Here is a 19,909-nt window from a genome sequence, read left to right as displayed (position 1 = left end):
ATATTTATACATAGTTATCATGTCACCTCTTAAGCGCCTCTTCTCCAGTGTAAACAGACCCAACTGGGCCAGCCTTTCCCCATAACCGAGACTTTCCATACCCTTTACCAGCTTAGTTGCCCTTCTCTGGACCCTCTCTAGCTCAATAATGTCCCGTTTGAGCACTGGAGACCAAAACTGAACAGCATATTCTAGATGGGGCCTTACCAGCGCTCTGTAAAGGGGAAGAATAACCCCCTCCTCCCGTGAATCTATACCCCTTTTAATACAGCTCAGAACCTTGTTTGCCCTTGCCCCTGCTGCCTGGCATTGCTTGCTACAGCCAAGTTTATTATCTACAAGGACTCCAAGATCCTTCTCCATTATGGCTTTGCCTAGTGCAGTCCCATTAAGGGTATACGGGGCTTGCATATTTTTACATCCCAGGTGCATGACCTTACATTTATCCACATTAAATCTCATCTGCCACTTAGCTGCCCAGATTGCCAGTTGGCCAAGATCCTGCTGCAGGGATGTCACATCCTGGATAGAATTGACTGGGCTGCAGAGTTTTGTGTCATCTGCAAACACTGATACATTACCCATAATACCCTCCCCTAAGTCATTTATGAACAAATTAAACAAAAGTGGACCCAGTACAGAACCCTGAGGGACCCCACTGAGAACCTTACTCCAAGTAGAGAATGTGCCATTAACAACCACCCTCTGTACCCGATCCTGTAGCCAGTTTTCTATCCATGTGCAAACGACTTCACTAAGACCAATAGACCTTAGCTTAGAAAGCAGTCCAAGTATAATTCTGCCCAGGACTGAGACAAGACCAAGTATAATTCTGCCCAAGACTGACACAAGACCAAGTATAACTCTGCCCAAGACTGAGACAAGACCAAGCACAACTCTACCCAAGACTGACAAAAGTCCAAGCATAACTCTGCTCAAGACTGAGACAAGACCAAGTATAACTCTACCCAAAAATTGAGACAAGACCAAGTATAACTCTGCCCAAGACTGAGACAAGACTAAGTATAATTCTACCCAAGACTGAGACAAGACCAAGTATAACTCTGCCCAAGACTGACACAAGACCAAGTATAACTCTGCCCAAGACTGACACAAGACCAAGTATAACTCTGCCCAAGACTGACACAAGACCAAGTATAACTCTGCCCAAGACTGAGACAAGACCAAGCACAACTCTTCCCAAGACTGACACAAGACCAAGTATAACTCTGCCCAAGACTGAGACAAGACCAAGTATAACTCTGCCCAAGACTGACACAAGACCAAGTATATCTCTGCCCAAGACTGAGACTAGACCAAGTATAACTCTGCCCAAGACTGAGACAAGACCAAGTATAACTCTGCCCAAGACTGAGACAAGACCCAGTATAACTCTGCCCAAGACTGAGACAAGACCAAGTATAACTCTGCCCAAGACTGAGACAAGACCAAGTATAACTCTGCCCAAGACTGAGACAAGACCAAGTATAACTCTGCCCAAGACTGAGACAAGACCAAGTATAACTCTGCCCAAGACTGGCCTGAACTATAGATGAATAAAGACTATTCCCTCACATAAACAGACCACATCTAAAGTGACTGTGCAATACCTATAGAACTTTCTCTTGGTGCAAGCTGATGGCAAGGTGTATCGTGGGAAAAACAAATGTCACTTAGCATGAGTGTAAGTACAAACCGCTTGTTAGTTCTTTGATGTTCTTCTAAACTGTTTCTGATATTGATGCGCGTTGGCGTCGCCCCGAGTCTCTATGAGCCGATATAGGTCACAGCCTGATCTGCCCCATCATGGACTCCCTCCCTCTGCTATTAAAGGCACCATATTCCCTTTACTCTCCATATCAGGGGGGGGACACAACCGCTGGACTTAGCGGCACATTTACTGACATTTAGTAAATTCCCCGGGGGGGGGGTAACGCTGACACCATGTTACATGTGTAAACACTGCACTTATTCAAGGGCTGTAGCCAAAGCAGCCAATCAATAGACAGGTGAGGAAGCAGCAAGGCATTGTGGGAATTTTAAGTCTTCCTTGATAAACAGGGATAAAATACTGATTACTATTGCAATGACCTGTAAAAAAAGAATTAAAAACAGTAAATATCTTGAATAAATGTACAATATATTGGAAAGTTACATTTTTTCATGCGTCCCCATTAAATTCCTTATTGTCAGTTAGTGGCCAGACACAGGTACCGTGCCTGTAGCCGAGAGGCCCCGGTGACCACAAGGCGCAGGAAGCCAATGAGGCGCAGAGAAACTACAACTTCCTGTGCTCAGTGGTTTGGCTGACAGGTAACCGGGTCTGAGAAAGAACCCGTGGGAGGGGACACTGCTCTGGTCCATTTATTCAGCTGATTTAGGCCCAGGAAAACCACTGCTCATCTGGGAGGGGCTGGGTGCCAGCAGCAATGCAAAAAGATTATATCCTGTCTCTCAGAGAGACAGACACACAGGGGCGAGACGCCGAGACGCACAGAGAAGAGCACAAGGTAGAAAGAGAGAACTATACAAGGGTGAAGATACTGCGCTGGGGGAGAACAGGGGGTTAACAAGCAGCAGAATCCTAGATAATGGGCGAATAAAACTGTCAGGAAAATGAGATAAAAGGAAGAGCAAGAGAGCGAAAGAGGAAGAAATGAGACGTGCATAGTGGGCTAGAGAGAGAAGAAGAGGAAGAGAGAGACCGTCACGCAAGAATCAAAGAGTCAAACAGGCAAGGGGGGAGAAGAAGGGAAGAGAGAGGGAAAGAGTCGAAGGATAAAGTGAGTGAGAGGGGAGGAAGGTGGAGGGGGTGGGGGGTAGAAGGACAGATATATGTAAGAGAGGCTACAAAACAGGGACTAGAGAGACAGTGCAAGGGGGTGAGGGCAAACACTCAACGAAGGAAGAAAAGTTAGAAATATGGGAGGAAGGAGATAGAAACAGAGATGAGAGTAGGAAAGAGAAGCAAGAAATAGGGAGAAGGCCAAGTAAGGAGAAGAAACCAGAGAAAGAGACCTTAGAACTAAGAGACAGAGGGAAACTAAAGATAAGGAGAGAGTCACCATGAGAGTGTAGGTAAGAGAGGCCAGAGGTAAAGGGGAGAGTCCCCATGAGAGTGTAGGGAAGAGAGGCTAGGGGTAAAGGGGAGAGGCCCCATGAGAGTGTAGGGAAGAGAGGCTAGAGGTAAAGGGGAGAGGCCCCATGAGAGTGTAGGTAAGAGAGGCTAGAGGTAAAGGGGAGAGGCCCCATGAGAGTGTAGGTAAGAGAGGCCAGAGGTAAAGGGGAGAGTCCCCATGAGAGTGTAGGGAAGAGAGGCTAGAGGTAAAGGGGAGAGGCCCCATGAGAGTGTAGGTAAGAGAGGCCAGAGGTAAAGGGGAGAGTCCCCATGAGAGTGTAGGAAAGAGAGGCTAGGGGTAAAGGGGAGAGGCCCCATGAGAGTGTAGGTAAGAGAGGCTAGGGGTAAAGGGGAGAGGCCCCATGAGAGTGTAGGTAAGAGAGGCTAGGGGTAAAGGGGAGAGGCCCCATGAGAGTGTCGGTAAGAGAGGCTAGGGGTAAAGGGGAGAGGCCCCATGAGAGTGTAGGAAAGAGAGGCTAGAGGTAAAGGGGAGAGTTCCCATGAGAGTGTAGGAAAGAGAGGTCAGGGGTAAAGGGGAGAGGCCCCATGAGAGTGTAGGAAAGAGGCTAGAGGTAAAGGGGAGAGTTCCCATGAGAGTGTAGGAAAGAGAGGCCAGAGATAAAGGGGAGAGGCCCCATGAGAGTGTAGGGAAGAGAGGCTAGGGGTAAAGGGGAGAGGCCAAGGGACGTAGGTAATTAGGAAGGAGTAGCGTTACACACAGTACAGAAAGGAAGAGTAGGGAAGAGAGGGAGCCGGGATGCACTTGGCTATAGGAGAGGACTTGTCCCACTCTACAAACCTCTACTGGATCCTTGGAGGACTTGGTATTTCCATCATGGCGTTTCTCCTGGGCTGTGTCAACTGCCGGCAAAGTGAGTAGATTTTTGGATTTTATTTGGATTTTCAACCCATGTGGAACAGAGAGAGTTGTGTGTCTGTGTGTCTCTCCCCTGTACCTGATTGTTGTATCCATTGGATCCACTTAAACCCAAATGCCCTTATAAAGGACTTACCTGTCACTGCCAGTCATTTGCCTCTACAGATGTAACAGCAGATTAGGAGATCCGATATAGACTGTCCCTTGTATTTACCCCCTGGGACTTTTTCACATTTTCTTGCATCACGACCTGGAAATATAATGGATTTCACTGGGATCTAGTAAGGGGGTATATCTCCAACCATATGTCAGCACATTCCAAAGGGATAAAGTTCTGAAGAAGCTGCAAACTATTGTAGTATCAGAACAAAGTTTTGGCCCAGTAACCAATCGGCAGTTAGTTCCTACTCACCCAGTGCAGTTCCAGCGCTAACTGGCGCACATTGAGACTATGAGTATTGGCCCAGTAACCAATCGGCAGTTAGTTCCTACTCACCCAGTGCAGTTCCAGCGCTAACTGGCGCACAGTGAGACTATGAGTATTGGCCCAGTAACCAATGGGCAGTTAGTTCCTACTCACCCAGTGCAGTTCCAGCGCTAACTGGCGCACAGTGAGACTATGAGTATTGGCCCAGTAACCAATGGGCAGTTAGTTCCTACTCACCCAGTGCAGTTCCAGCGCTAACTGGCGCACAGTGAGACTATGAGTATTGGACCAGTAACCAATGGGCAGTTAGTTCCTACTCACCCAGTACAGTTCCAGCGCTAACTGGCGCACAGTGAGACTATGAGTATCGGCCCAGTAACCAATGGGCAGTTAGTTCCTACTCACCCAGTGCAGTTCCAGCGCTAACTGGCGCACAGTGAGACTATGAGTATCGGCCCAGTAACCAATGGGCAGTTAGTTCCTACTCACCCAGTGCAGTTCCAGCGCTAACTGGCGCACAGTGAGACTATGAGTATCGGCCCAGTAACCAATGGGCAGTTAGTTCCTACTCACCCAGTGCAGTTCCAGCGCTAACTGGCGCACAGTGAGACTATGAGTATTGGCCCAGTAACCAATGGGCAGTTAGTTCCTACTCACCCAGTACAGTTCCAGCGCTAACTGGCGCACAGTGAGAATAAAAGGAGTTACCGCCCCTCAAACTGTCACAGATCTTATTGGTGCTACAAAGATATTTCCGTAAATAAGTAATTGAGCTGATCTCTTGTCATTTCCCCCCCAGGGAAGGAGCCCGTCATTGCCTCGAGACGCCCCGCACCCCCGTAAGCCAACGCAGCTCTGTCTCTCTTGCTTTTATTTCTTACCCTGGAGCATTGCCCTTGCATAAACAAACCCCTGCCCATTTAGCCTGGCTGCCATTGTTTTGAGTTGAGCTGTAGATGAGAGTTTCCCAGCCTGTGACCCTGCTCTGGTTTAGATCACTATGGGCGTCTGTATCCGCTGTGTCATAATATAAGTCACAAAAGATATTCCGGATGACACAAAAGTTATATCTGTCGGCACAAAATGAATTCTGTCAAACATAAACATCATTTTGTAATCAAACAAAAAACCCCTAACCCTGTAGGCAATTATGAATAATATCCGGTGCTGGTTTCCCTTTGGGCTAAACATTAACCCTATCTGTAACAATGGCCCCTTTATTGGAGCTCCCTATAGATCCTCTCAGGTCCCTGTCTGTGTTTCATATGAGGGGTGGGTGTGTCCTAATGGTCCCTGTAGGAGGGGGAGAGCCAATCACAGCCCTGCAGTCGGCACTCTGGGAGGGTTCGATATTTCACGGGGCAGAGCTTATTTATCCAGGTGCAGGTCCCCACCCCACAATCCCCGCCCACCTTGGAGGTTTTTCTGTGTGGGGGTCAGTCACTAAACCTTCTGTTTGTCTTCAAAGGACTCCAGAATCCGGGTCCCTCTCACGATACCAAACGGGTAAGTAGCCCCTCAAGTGATAGGTACAGAGCCGCTGGGTATATTGGCGGCATCAACTAAAGAGTCAACGGGGGTTTCTAATTAAGGGGAGATGATTTTGGACTTTTGGGGTCCAAGAACATGGACATGTCTATCAATTGGCCCTTAGGGATTGGATGTTGGTATAAAGGTTATGGGGTAGTTAGTTATAGGAAGTGGGGGTCAGAATCTGCACCCTCGGAGCCTATAGGTTAGTCCTATAAAGTATATAATTACTGTCATACTAATTAGACCAATGATAACGATAATAACTTCTGGGTTTTCTCCTCCAGGGCCATTCGCGTCCTCCAATCAGATTGCCGAAAGTAAGCTCTTGTGGCAAATGGATCTCTACCCCCACTTGCCCCTAAACCACAATATAAGGCTTCCTTTCATTGTTTGCTAAAGCCCCCTTACCCCCCCCCCCCCCCGTGTATGAGAAGTTGGGAGTGGCAGCTCTCTAACACGGGACACTAACACAATATTCCCAATTTACCCCCCCCTCCGTGTATGAGAAGTTGGGAGTGGCCGCTCTCTAACACGGGACACTAACACAATATTCCCAATTTACCCCCCCCTCCGTGTATGAGAAGTTGGGAGTGGCCGCTCTCTAACACGGGACACTAACACAATATTCCCAATTTACCCCCCCCCCCCGTGTGTGAGAAGTTGGGAGTGGCAGCTCTCTAACACGGGACACTAACACAATATTCCCAATTTACCCCCCCCCCTCCGTGTATGAGAAGTTGGGAGTGGCAGTTCTCTAACATGTGACTCTAACACAATATTCCCAATTTATCCCCCCCCCCCGTGTGTGAGAAGTTGGGAGTGGCCGCTCTCTAACATGGGACACTAACACAATATTCCCAATTTACCCCCCCCCTCCGTGTATGAGAAGTTGGGAGTGGCCGCTCTCTAACATGGGACACTAACACAATATTCCCAATTTACCCCCCCCTCCGTGTATGAGAAGTTGGGAGTGGCAGCTCTCTAACACGGGACACTAACACAATATTCCCAATTTACCCCCCCCTCCGTGTATGAGAAGTTGGGAGTGGCCGCTCTCTAACATGGGACACTAACACAATATTCCCAATTTACCCCCCCCTCCGTGTATGAGAAGTTGGGAGTGGCCGCTCTCTAACATGGGACACTAACACAATATTCCCAATTTACCCCCCCCCTCCGTGTATGAGAAGTTGGGAGTGGCAGCTCTCTAACACGGGACACTAACACAATATTCCCAATTTACCCCCCCCCGTGTGTGAGAAGTTGGGAGTGGCAGCTCTCTAACATGTGACTCTAACACAATATTCCCAATTTACCCCCCCCCCCCGTGTGAGAAGTTGGGAGTGGCAGCTCTCTAACATGTGACTCTAACACAATATTCCCAATTTACCCCCCCCCCCGTGTGTGAGAAGTTGGGAGTGGCTGCTCTCTAACATGTGACTCTAACACAATATTCCCAATTTACCCCCCCACCCCGTGTATGAGAAGTTGGGAGTGGCAGCTCTCTAACACAGGACTCTAACACAATATTCTCAATTTACCCCCCATGTATGAGAAGTTGGGAGTGGCAGCTCTCTAACACAGGACTCTAACACAATATTCCCAATTTACCCCCCCACCCCCCGTGTGTGAGAAGTTGGGAGTGGCCGCTCTCTAACATGGGACACTAACACAATATTCCCAATTTACCCCCCCCCTCCGTGTATGAGAGTTTGGGAGTGGCCGCTCTCTAACATGGGACACTAACACAATATTCCCAATTTACCCCCCCCTCCGTGTGTGAGTAGTTGGGAGTGGCCACTCTCTAACATGTGACTCTAACACAATATTCCCAATTTACCCCACCCCCCGTGTGTGAGAAGTTGGGAGTGGCAGCTCTCTAACATGTGACTCTAACACAATATTCCCAATTTCCCCCCCCCCCCCCCCCCGTGTGTATAAGAAGTTGGCAGTGGCTGCTCTCTAACATGTGACTCTAACACGATATTCCCAATTTACCCCCCCCCCCCCGTGTGTGAGAAGTTGGGAGTGGAAGCTCTCTAACACGGGACTCTAACACAATATTCCCAATTTACCCCCCCCCGTGTGTGAGAAGTTGGGAGTGGCAGCTCTCTAACATGTGACTCTAACACAATATTCCCAATTTCCCCCCCCCCCCCCCGTGTGTGAGAAGTTGGGAGTGGCCGCTCTCTAACATGGGACACTAACACAATATTCCCAATTTCCCCCCCCACCCCGTGTGTGAGAAGTTGGGAGTGGCTGCTCTCTAACATGTGACTCTAACACAATATTCCCAATTTACCCCCCCCCCCCCCCCGTGTGTGAGAAGTTGGGAGTGGAAGCTCTCTAACATGTGACTCTAACACAATATTCCCAATTTACCCCCCCCCCCCCGTGTGTGAGAAGTTGGGAGTGGAAGCTCTCTAACATGTGACTCTAACACAATATTCCCAATTTACCCCCCCCCCCCCCCGTGTATGAGAAGTTGGGAGTGGCCGCTCTCTAACATGGGACACTAACACAATATTCCAATTTCCCCCCCCCACCCCGTGTGTGAGAAGTTGGGAGTGGCTGCTCTCTAACATGTGACTCTAACACAATATTCCCAATTTACCCCACCCCCCGTGTGTGAGAAGTTGGGAGTGGAAGCTCTCTAACATGTGACTCTAACACAATATTCCCAATTTACCCCCCCCCCCCGTGTGTGAGAAGTTGGGAGTGGCCGCTCTCTAACATGTGACTCTAACACAATATTCCCAATTTACCCCACCCCCCGTGTGTGAGAAGTTGGGAGTGGCTGCTCTCTAACATGTGACTCTAACACAATATTCCCAATTTACCCCACCCCCCGTGTATGAGAAGTTGGGAGTGGCAGCTCTCTAACATGTGACTCTAACACAATATTCCCAATTTACCCCCCCGTGTATGAGAAGTTGGGAGTGGCCGCTCTCTAACATGTGACTCTAACACAATATTCCCAATTTACCCCCCCCCCCCCGTGTATGAGAAGTTTGGGAGTGGCTGCTCTCTAACATGTGACTCTAACACAATATTCCCAATTTACCCCCCCCCCCCCGTGTATGAGAAGTTGAGAGTGGCAGCTCTCTAACACGGGACTCTAACACAATATTCCCAATTTACCCCCCCCCCCCCGTGTATGAGAAGTTGGGAGTGGCTGCTCTCTAACATGTGACTCTAACACAATATTCCCAATTTACCCCCCCCCCCCCGTGTATAAGAAATTGGGAGTGGCTGCTCTCTAACATGTGACTCTAACACAATATTCCCAATTTACCCCCCCCCCCGTGTATGAGAAGTTGGGAGTGGCAGCTCTCTAACACGGGACTCTAACACAATATTCCCAATTTACCCCCCCCCCCCCCGTGTATGAGAAGTTGGGAGTGGCAGCTCTCTAACACGGGACTCTAACACAATATTCCCAATTTACCCCCCCCCCCCGTGTATGAGAAGTTGGGAGTGGCAGCTCTCTAACACGGGACTCTAACACAATATTCCCAATTCTCCAGTAGACGCAGACGACTATGAAGAAGATTTTGAAGGCAAGTATTTTGGAGTTGTTTTTGTCTTCAATGACATTATATTATCCACTATGGGGGGGGGGTCACACAGGCTTAGGGGGTTCAGAAGGTTGCCATGGAAACTGCTAAACCTATATAATCAGTGTATATTGAATATATATATCTGTAGTCTGGGTTCGTTGATAGGAAGCAAGAGCCCCATAAACCCCCATTAAGTATTGTGTTTGTATCTGTGTAACATAATCTCTCTCCCCCCCCAGTCCCCGCTCCCAGGAAAGATTCTCCCAAAACCAAGTAAGTTGTTTCCCCCCCCCCAGTTACTAAATAACATCACTGGATCATTCTCTATATACTGTCTGGGTATCATATGGGCTCCATGTCATGGGAGTACTGGTGCTCCATCTGTATCTGCAGGGCAACTCCATCTGTATCTGCAGGGCAACTCCACCTGTATCTGCAGGGCAACTCCACCTGTATCTGCAGGGCAACTCCATCTGTATCTGCAGGGCAACTCCACCTGTATCTGCAGGGCAACTCCATCTGTATCTGCAGGGAAACTCCACCTGTATCTGCAGGGCAACTCCACCTGTATCTGCAGGGCAACTCCATCTGTATCTGCAGGGCAACTCCATCTGTATCTGCAGGGCAACTCCATCTGTATCTGCAGGGCAACTCCACCTGTATCTGCAGGGCAACTCCATCCCACCGCTGCCGCCAATTGTTACGATCCACCGGATCACTCACTCTTCATTATAAATATATATAATATTCGCCCTGGGGGGGCCACAATGATAAAGGGGCTGCACATAAATACGCAATAATAATGAAAATAAAATCTATGTTTGTCTGAACCCCCCTTTCTCCCATGCAGATCAAATTCTCCATCTCTAAGGAAATCCACAGCCGGTAAGTGTGATTAAATACACAATATGTATCCCAGCATTCTTAGCCAGCAAATGGATGCCCCGGGGATGATGGGAGATGGGGCTAGGGTATTCCAGCTCCCAAAGTGCCCCCCCAGCATTCTTAGCCAGCAAATGGATGCCCCGGGGATGATGGGAGATGGGGCTAGGGTATTCCAGCTCCCAAAGTGCCCCCCCAGCATTCTTACCCAGCAAATGGATGCCCCGGGAATGATGGGAGATGGGGCTAGGGTATTCCAGCTCCCAAAGTGCCCCCCAGCATTCTTAGCCAGCCAATGGATGCCCCGGGGATGATGGGAGATGGGGCTAGGGTATTCCAGATCCCAAAGTGCCCCCCAGCATTCTTAGCCAGCCAATGGATGCCCCGGGGATGATGGGATATGGGGCTAGGGTATTCCAGCTCCCAAAGTGCCCCCCAGCATTCTTAGCCAGCCAATGGATGCCCCAGGGATGATGAGAGATGGGGCTAGGGTATTCCAGCTCCCAAAGTGCCCCCCAGCATTCTTAGCCAGCCAATGGATGCCCCGGGGATGATGGGAGATGGGGCTAGGGTATTCCAGCTCCCAAAGTGCCCCCCAGCATTCTTAGCCAGCCAATGGATGCCCCGGGGATGATGGGAGATGGGGCTAGGGTATTCCAGCTCCCAAAGTGCCCCCCAGCATTCTTACCCAGCAAATGGATGCCCCAGGAATGATGGGAGATCGGGCTAGGGTATTCCAGCTCCCAAAGTGCCCCCCAGCATTCTTAGCCAGCCAATGGATGCCCTGGGGATGATGAGAGATGGGGCTAGGGTATTCCAGCTCCCAAAGTGCCCCCCAGCATTCTTAGCCAGCCAATGGATGCCCCGGGGATGATGGGAGATGGGGCTAGGGTATTCCAGCTCCCAAAGTGCCCCCCAGCATTCTGAGCCAGCCAATGGATGCCCCGGGGATGATGGGAGATCGGGCTAGGGTATTCCAGCTCCCAAAGTGCCCCCCAGCATTCTTAGCCAGCCAATGGATGCCCCGGGGATGATGGGAGATGGGGCTAGGGTATTCCAGCTCCCAAAGTGCCCCCCAGCATTCTTAGCCAGCCAATGGATGCCCCGGGGATGATGGGAGATGGGGCAACCACAAGGTTTCCTCTCTTTTCTTGTTTTCCAGAAACCAACAGCCGCAGCAGCTACGCAAACGTAGGTAAGGGCTCTCCGACCAATCCAATCCAATCTGATCCAATCCAATACAGAAGGTGTGTAAGACAGAGGTGTAGAGGGTGTGACTGGGGCCAACCAGGGGCCCCTAATCATGAAGAAGCCACAATAATACACCCTATTCAGAGTACATTTAGGCCTATGCGTTTCCTGCCCCATCTGGGGCACATGTGTGTGTCTTCAGTGTTACTTTTGCCCCGGACGGGGTACAAAATGCATAGGACCTAAACAATAAGTGGGGGCACAGCACATTGTTATATAGTTATATTATTCTCTATCTGTGTTTAGATCCGGAGCCCAGTTATGAGAATGTTGACAAGGGTCCATCTAACAGTAAGTACTCCCAGTACCAGTACCAGTACTGCTCCTCACCATTACTGAGTGGGGCATCCTGGCATCTCAGCAGTTGCCCTTTCTCTATAAAAGTCCCAGATCCTTTCCCAAACTCCTTAGAACTCTCTTTAGGGGAGGACAAGTGTTGATTTGGCTCCTCCCAAAGCGCAAAGCATTCTGGGTCACCAGGAAGTCTATGAGATACACAATGGCCTCACTTGTTCCTCTTGCTTCCCGCAGAGCTTCAGCCATTGACGGATCACACGTACCTGTAAGTACCGATTCATTTCCATGGGAACATCTCATCCAATGGATACTGTTTTCTCTAGGGCTGCAGCAGCCAGGGCGCATTCTCCACCAATAGCAATGATTCACCTGGAACCCTCCCTAACTGTCATCAAACATCACATGACTATATGGAAATAAAAATAAGCAAAGGAAAAGAGAATCTAATGATAAAGTCCATTTGGGAAACTAAAATACAGGCCATAGCGTTAGAACCAACGTGGTTACGGTCTGTGGCCCCTCCAGCCATTCAGATCTTTCTTTTCATTACTATATCTCCACTGGATCATTCTAAGCAAGCTGCTGATTGGCTACTTTTGTACTAGTGGATATTTTCTCCTGTTACCCCCCTGCTATTGTCAAATGCACCGTATGAGGCAATTTCAGGCACAATGAGACCCAGGAATTGGGGGTGTCAGCGTATATTAACTGGGGGGCTCTGTTCTCACAGGGAACTCATTGCAGGGGAGGATTCCACCAATGGGACAGATTTGGCTGCTGCACAGGCAACAACACACACCGGTAAGTTTATGTATATAAGTAGGGAATGACATATAGAGAATAGTTATTATATAATAACACATAGCTGGGACATCTCTGTATGGAGAGGATTCAGCCCACAAGCAAGTTGATTTGGCAAGATAAATGGTTTGCAGCATCTTAGATGGAGATTGGCAGTAGCGTGTAACATGGAAAGGTTCCTATCAGGGTGTATATAGATCTGTTCTGGGCTCCACAGCGCCCCCCGGTGTCAGACTGAGCCAGTTACACACAGTAACCCCCAGCTTCTCACTAGGGATCAGATTGGGGGTGAGTAAGGGACTGTAACATACACATAAGATCTGTTCTTGGCCCCACAGCGCCCCCCGGTGTCAGACTGAGCCAGTTACACACAGTAACCCCCAGCTTCTCACTGGGGATTAGATTGGGGAGTTTTTGCCCAAATGTATTTGTGTCTATAACTAGTGTCCCCCCACATTGCAGCCAGATGTCTGATCACTAACCCCCCCATCTTCCCTTTCCAGATGTGGATACAAAGGGAAATGCCCTGAAGGACAGTGGGAAATGCATGTCCATCCCGGAAAGCCTGAGCAATTCCTATGAGAATGTGATGCAGCAGGGCTCCCCCGCAAGTAAGCCTTCACTCCCTCTCCTCCCCCTGGGGGTCAGTGACACTGCACATGCTCAGTGAGCTCCAGGCTGCTGTGGGTGCCTTTCCTCCCGGGGGTCAGTGACATTGCACATGCTCAGTGAGCTCCAGGCTGCTGTGGGTGCCTTTCCTCCCGGGGGTCAGTGACACTGCACATGCTCAGAGAGCTCCAGGCTACTGCGGGTGCCTTTCCTCCCGGGGGTCAGTGACACTGCCCATGCTCAGTAAATGCTGGGTTGCTGGGGTGCCTTACAGGGCATTGTACCACTTGGGCAGGGCATTATGGGGCTATATTTGTACTGTACATTTCTATATGCATGTGGTTCTACTGATGTGTGGGGCAGTATGGCAGCTCCCGATATATCATTGTATCTGTGCCAATGACACTATATTGTTATATCTCTATTCCAGACTCAGAGCTGAACCCGGACTATGTGAACATGTGACGGGACCCCCAGTCTGTGGTTGGGGGACAGGGAGAGAGGACATGGGAGGTATTGGCACAATAACAACACAGAGAAGCTTTTCCTTTACAAGTTGTGGCAACACAAAGTCCCATTTCCAGCCCTACTATTCAGGGTTAGACTGCCCCCTACAGGGTTCCAGGAGACCCATAAACTTATTTGGACCTTGGACACCATGGAGCAGGGCCTGAAACCCAATCAGAACCCTACGACCCAAGCAGAGCCCTACGACCCATGCAGAACCCTATGACCCATGCAGAACTCTAGGACCCAAGCAGAACCCTACGACCCAAGCAGAACTCTAGGACCCAAGCAGAGCCCTATGACCCTTGCAGAACTCTAGGACCCAAGCAGAACCCTATGACCCTTGCAGAACTCTAGGACCCAAGCAGAACCCTACGACCCATGCAGAACTCTAGGACCCAAGCAGAACCCTACAACCCATGCAGAACTCTAGGACCCAAGCAGAACCCTACAACCCATGCAGAACTCTAGGACCCAAGCAGAACCCTACGACCCATGCAGAACTCTAGGACCCAAGCAGAACCCTGCACACATGGGGCATAAATGGCTCCGGACAATTCTAAACCTTCCTTTTTGTCAGCCCAAGGCATGATGGGATATATACCCAATGGGGAGGGAGGGGGCAGAGCCATCTTTTTCCCAGCAGGGAGCTCGGCAGAGACACGTGGAAATGTTCCATAAACAATTCTACATCATTATGTAAAAAAGTATTTGACTGGTTGTGACTGTCATGTGACTTGGGGCGCCCAGTGACACGGGCACTGGGCTATATTGCTGATTGGCACTGTTCTGTATATATGGGATGTAACACGTATATTCATCTGTCAGCTTGCTCGCCGGGGGTCTCGCTGGGGGTCTCGCTGGGAGTCTCGCTGGGGGTCTCGCTGGGGGTCTCGCTGGGGGTCTCGCTGGGAGTCTCGCTGGGGGTCTCGCTGGGAGTCTCGCTGGGGGTCTCACTGGGAGTTGTTTCCTTTGGCTGAAGCCAATAACATTGCCTGGCACATAATATGGGATATGGGGGGCAGTGACTCGGGGGCTGGACGGTAGGCGTGGCCTATCCCAGTAATTGTAATAAGGGGCAGTGTGACAAACTGTAAATTATTTACTTATAAACAGTGCTTAGTGATGTCATCAGTTATAATCAGAGCTTAGTGATGTCATTTCTGTCACATGACTCACTGAAACTTGTATATTATAATAAATAATGTGCCCCCTGTTGTAAAATATGAGGATATTATAAGTCACCTTGGAGTTCCATGACCTGTACCATTACTGTGCTGGTACCAGTACCAGTCCCAGTACAGTACCAGCACCAATGCCCGTACCCTACAGGTGGGAAACATTCCTACATTCCATAACAATAAAATAATAATAACATTTAGGAAATAAATGTACAAAGTTGACTCGACAATATAATTCCTCTCATTTTCTCCTATTAATCACTTTGCAACCCAAAATACTTTATTATAGAACGAGACACAGAGAACGAGTTATTTATTAGGGAGACAAACAGAGCCCTGTCTCAGTAACACACAAGGGATTCTGGGAAGTAGCCCCAAAGAGCTGCAAGTAAGTCCTATTTACATGGGTTTATTCTATTGGCTAAAGCTCAGCCAATGCAGTTTTAAAGCAGAAACCAGAACAACAGCTGATCAGACCCAACAACAGATCTGTCTCACCCTTCTGTGGGCTCATCAGTGCAATACAGCTGGTTCTCCAATCAGGTTGCGTAGAGCCAGGGTTGAGGCGACCTCCTCATACATATGCAAATAAGCACAAGGGATTCTGGGAACTAGTCTCAAAGACTGAAGCTCAGCCACTGGGGTATCTAAGATAGGTTTTAGATCTTTAGCCTATAGGATAAACCCGTTAATGGGATTTTCTTGGACCTCTTTAGGATAAGTTCCAGATTTACTTGCATATGTATGAGGAGGTCTCCTCAACCCTTTGATTTATCAGTAACACTGGCAAACCAGGGCGGCACCCTATGATATGAGGGGCTTCACGCAACATGTGGGTGCTCTGTGAGGTTTATATACAACATGTATGTAACATTTATACAAAGGTACACATCACAGATCAGCTGATGATTTTCACCCAATCACAATCCCAATATACATAGAAGGCCCCATGAAGGGGCTCAGTGAAGGAGGCAGTGAAGGTGTGTAAGTGCCTGATTGGCTCACTCAGCTCATAGAAGGACAAATCTCCAGCCTCGAAGTCCAATGAGATCCTGATTCTCCTGCAGGAACGCTTGCGGGGTAAAGGGGTCTCTATATTGTCGTGTTTAACTAAATAATTATCATCAGATACACATAAAGCCCAGGACTTGTTATTATTTCCAATATAATATTTAGGCCCCTCCCTCTCTATACTGGGATAGGCCACGCCTACCCCCCAGAGTTCTGATTCACTGACTTCCATATCCCAGTAATGTCGCCCCGAGGGGAAACTCTTGGTGCTTAGAACCTGCCTGAACTCAAATCTCTCTGGGGTTTGTGGGTGACACTGGTCTGTTTGGGAGCCAGAGACCATTTTCCCATCCTCAGACACCGACACGTCATTGGCCGCTGTGTTTATATCCAATGACATGTCAGTAGCCTCTTGTCCGTAGGACGCGGTGGTTACAATCCCAACTAAACCAGTGAGTAATGTCTTTGAAACCAGTAACTTCAGATCCCCGACATCAGGCACATCTGTAGAACTTGTTCTTCTGCGCTTCTTGTCCCCCTTCTCCGCCCCACAGAAGGCATCAGATTCCCGTTCCTGTAGGACTGCGAGTGGATCCTCCATGTTGCACAGCTCCTCAATGTGCCGGATCTTCCCAGTCAACTCTTTGTTCTTGGTTTCCATTTGGTTGAGTAGATCACAGAGTTGGAGGGATATTGTCCTTTTTTGCCTGGAGATATCACCTAGGACTTGCTTCTCTAGGGCTTCCAGCTGTTCCCTGATGTCTCTAAACAGGGCAGTGACTCTCTCTGTCTCACCAAGAGCTCTTTCTTGCACTTCTCTCCTGCGCTCCTGCAGCCTCTGGGCTTCTCTCTCAGTCTCCTCTCTCTCTGGGCTCAACTTCTCCAGAACTTTCCTCAACTTCTCTTTCTTCTTCTCAGAGGCCTCACTCAGTGGCTCCACCCTGTGGCCCCGGTGCTCCCCGGCCAGGCAGCAGGACACACAGATAGGGGCCCCATCCTGACAGCAGTAATACTCCAGGATCCGTCGGTGCCCGGAACACTTTCTCTCCAAAAACGAAGTGGTGGGTTGAGTGAGTAGATGTTCTGCTGCCTGGCTGTGCACCTTTAGATGGGTCTCACACAGAGAGGCCTCACATAGAAGACAGGATTTAGCAGCAGGTACGGGGGAATAGACACAGTAAGTGCAGAAGATCCCATGTTGCCCCGGCTTTGGGTGACCAGGAAGGAACCGCTCTGCTATGTTCCCCAATGTTCTGTTCCTCTGCAGCGCTGGGCGCCTCTTGAACTTTGCTCTGCAGTCGGGGCAGGTATAAAGCCCACATCTCTTTTGTGTGTCCAGAACCCTCCCAATGCAGCCCTGGCAGAAGCTGTGCCCACAGGGCAGGGTTACGGGGTGGGTATAAATGCTCAGGCAGATGGAGCAGTTCAGCTCCTCTCTCAGATCAGTAGAGGCCATTCCTGAAAGGAACAAAAGGACATTTAAGGGAAAATTGCACAGAATCAGCGTATTGGGGTGGAGGGGGCAACTCACACTCAGGCTATGGCTACATTCCACTGAAATATGGATGTTTAGCTGTTTGTTTGAGCCCCTGTACCAGCCCAACATCCCCAAAGCTCTATAGAAATAAAGCCCCATGCCCCTGAAGATGCCCCCAGTAGCTCTCCATCTTTTGCCCAACTACTGCACATGCTCAGTCTGCTCTTGGCTGATGTCACTGAGCTTAGGGAGCGACTCCCAATATTCTTCTTTCCCCTGCCTGCTTGCTCTAGTCTCTGCCTGTTCCCTACATGCATACAGGCCAACCAATCACAGTCCTGTCTGGCTGCTCCCTAAATAACTGAAGTCCTGCTCTGGCACTTTGAGCTTGGGGCGACACTTTAGCTGAATCCTTATTGTGGGACTTTTCTTTCCCCCTTGTTACAAATGATGGAAACACAGGCAGAACTTAGAGACACTGAATTCAGCGCAATTATTTAAAAGCATTAAATTCTTAATTAAATATTTTTTTTTTTTAAAGTAGCAAAGTAAGTAAATTGTATCAATTATTTTATAGATATTTGGGTAATGGAGTTATGGAAAAAAATGAAAACTAAATATTAAGCTAAATTGCATATATGATGTGTTGTGTATACATATGTGTATAATAGGGCAGCGCTAGTTTATATGTACCTGTACCCATGATGCACCTGTGTCTCTGTGCCAATGGGATTATATGGTCAGTACTATTTATGGGAATCCCTCCAGGATTACTTTTTAGATTCCCCTTGTTCTATATAGATGCAAGAGAAGTGACCAATGAGAATGCTGATTCCCTGTGTCAGGCCCCTTGCTGGTACCTTACATATAGAGATAATGATGGCATTTTCCCGTCATTATATGGCACAGGAATCAGACATGGGGATAAAGGGACAGACTTGTTCAGTGCTGGGAAACTGTGCTTATTGCTCCCAACTCCAATTGCAGGAACAGAGAACAGGGAGCCGGATTTACTCACATCAGCTGGGATTCTCATTGGGGGATTCTTTTGCATTTCTGCCAATGCGGGCCCTAGAGAGCTGGGAAAGTTTTATTGGGCAATATTGCTTTAAGAATACAACCCTGATGTTGCTGGACTACAAGAAGAATCCCCCAATGAGAATCCCAGCTGATGTGAGTAAATCCGGCTCCCTGTTCTCTGTTCCTGCAATTGGAGTTGGGAGCAATAAGCACAGTTTCCCAGCACTGAACAAGTCTGTCCCTTTATCCCCATGTCTGATTCCTGTGCCATATAATGACGGGAAAATGCCATCATTATCTCTATATGTAAGGTACCAGCAAGGGGCCTGACACAGGGAATCAGCATTCTCATTGGTCACTTCTCTTGCATCTATAATGAGATTTTTGCTCAGTAGAATTCTCATTGGTGAATGTGTATTTGGAAGCAATGAAAGGCCCTACCTGCCGGCTATGGGATGTGCCTACACCAGGGTCACCATTGCTGGATGGGGGTCTTTTCGATCACATCCAGTCCCGTCTGGGGCACCAAGACAGGATCTGTATCTTCAGGCAGATTGTCAGCTGTGGGAGACACGAGGGGAACAGACTCAGACCAGTGTTCCCATTGCCCTGTGCTACCAAGTGAGCTTTATATTCACATTTTACTTCCATGGTTAATGATTAATTGTTCCTCAAACACCGTATCTGCACCTTATCTCTGATTATTTCCTATCCAAATATTTATCCTAAAGCGGAGTCCCCAGCTCTGTCTCTGGCAAGTAATATACACATTTATATATGTTACTCAAGTTCCTAAAACCTTATTGGTACAATCTTTATATTATTTAAGGTGAATCTTTTCTACTGACCAAAATCTTAATTATAGATGCAAGAGCATTGACCAATGAGAATGCTGATTCCCTGTGTCAGGCCCCTTGCTGGTACCTTACATATAGAGATAATGATGGCATTTTCCCGTCATTATATGGCACATGTTGAGACACTTATGATGGGTAAGTTCTGTATAAAGGGCACATAAATCCCCCAGTGTCCCCTATAAAGACACCCCAAGGCAGGTGAGGTAGGAGATTAAAGTATATAAATATGCTGTATATGTGCTATATAATATATTAGTCTAATGTGCCATCTTATAAACCCACAAGGGCCTGACATGCACTTTGCTATTTGCTCAGCTGTAACCACAGAGTCACAGTCCCCAGTCTGTAGTTGGGAATCTGATCAGCTATTATCCCGGCTTCTGCTTTAAACCCAGTGGGTGAGCTTTAGCCTATAGGGTAAACCCATGTAAATCTGGGTTCAATTCCCAGAATTCCTATTGTTTATTTGTATCTGTATGAGGCAGTCTCCTCAACCCTAAT

At 48.6% G+C, this 19,909-nt stretch overlaps 2 protein-coding genes across 2 annotated transcripts; one reads left to right on the top strand and one right to left on the bottom strand.

The window, feature by feature from the left end:
* The first annotated feature begins 2,424 nt into the window (after positions 1–2,424).
* Positions 2,425–15,290, top strand: LOC116407699. Its single transcript, XM_031893554.1, has 13 exons — positions 2,425–3,990; positions 5,222–5,261; positions 5,891–5,928; positions 6,240–6,272; positions 9,483–9,515; positions 9,755–9,788; positions 10,366–10,400; positions 11,560–11,592; positions 11,895–11,939; positions 12,180–12,210; positions 12,676–12,746; positions 13,250–13,357; positions 13,786–15,290. The coding sequence occupies exons 1-13, from the start codon at positions 3,876–3,878 to the stop codon at positions 13,818–13,820; spliced, it is 651 nt and encodes a 216-aa protein (XP_031749414.1). The 5' UTR covers positions 2,425–3,875; the 3' UTR covers positions 13,821–15,290.
* A 49-nt stretch (positions 15,291–15,339) lies between these two features.
* LOC116407621 (E3 ubiquitin/ISG15 ligase TRIM25-like) lies at positions 15,340–19,202 on the bottom strand. Its single transcript, XM_031893302.1, has 2 exons — positions 19,145–19,202; positions 15,340–17,512 (listed from the first exon to the last, which is right to left on the bottom strand). Exons 1-2 carry the CDS (start codon positions 19,200–19,202, stop codon positions 15,942–15,944), a joined length of 1,629 nt encoding a protein of 542 aa, XP_031749162.1. The 3' UTR covers positions 15,340–15,941.
* Between the last annotated feature and the right edge of the window lie 707 nt (positions 19,203–19,909).

Source organism: Xenopus tropicalis, chromosome 9, assembly GCF_000004195.4.
Source record: "Xenopus tropicalis strain Nigerian chromosome 9, UCB_Xtro_10.0, whole genome shotgun sequence".
NCBI classification, from domain to species: Eukaryota; Metazoa; Chordata; class Amphibia; order Anura; family Pipidae; genus Xenopus; species Xenopus tropicalis.
This window is presented reverse-complemented; position numbering and strand designations above follow the sequence as displayed.

Bases quoted from the DNA above. Each gene is read 5' to 3' on its own strand.
- LOC116407699 (XM_031893554.1), top strand. From the start codon at position 3,876: ATGCACTTGGCTATAGGAGAGGACTTGTCCCACTCTACAAACCTCTAC. The intron at 6,273-9,482 runs GTAAGCTCTTGT...CCAATTCTCCAG, and splicing joins CTCCAATCAGATTGCCGAAA to TAGACGCAGACGACTATGAA. The intron at 9,516-9,754 runs GCAAGTATTTTG...CTCCCCCCCCAG, and splicing joins CTATGAAGAAGATTTTGAAG to TCCCCGCTCCCAGGAAAGAT.
- LOC116407621 (XM_031893302.1), bottom strand. From the start codon at position 19,202: ATGGAAGTAAAATGTGAATATAAAGCTCACTTGGTAGCACAGGGCAAT. The intron at 17,513-19,144 runs GTCTGAGTCTGT...TGTTCCTTTCAG, and splicing joins ACAGGGCAATGGGAACACTG to GAATGGCCTCTACTGATCTG.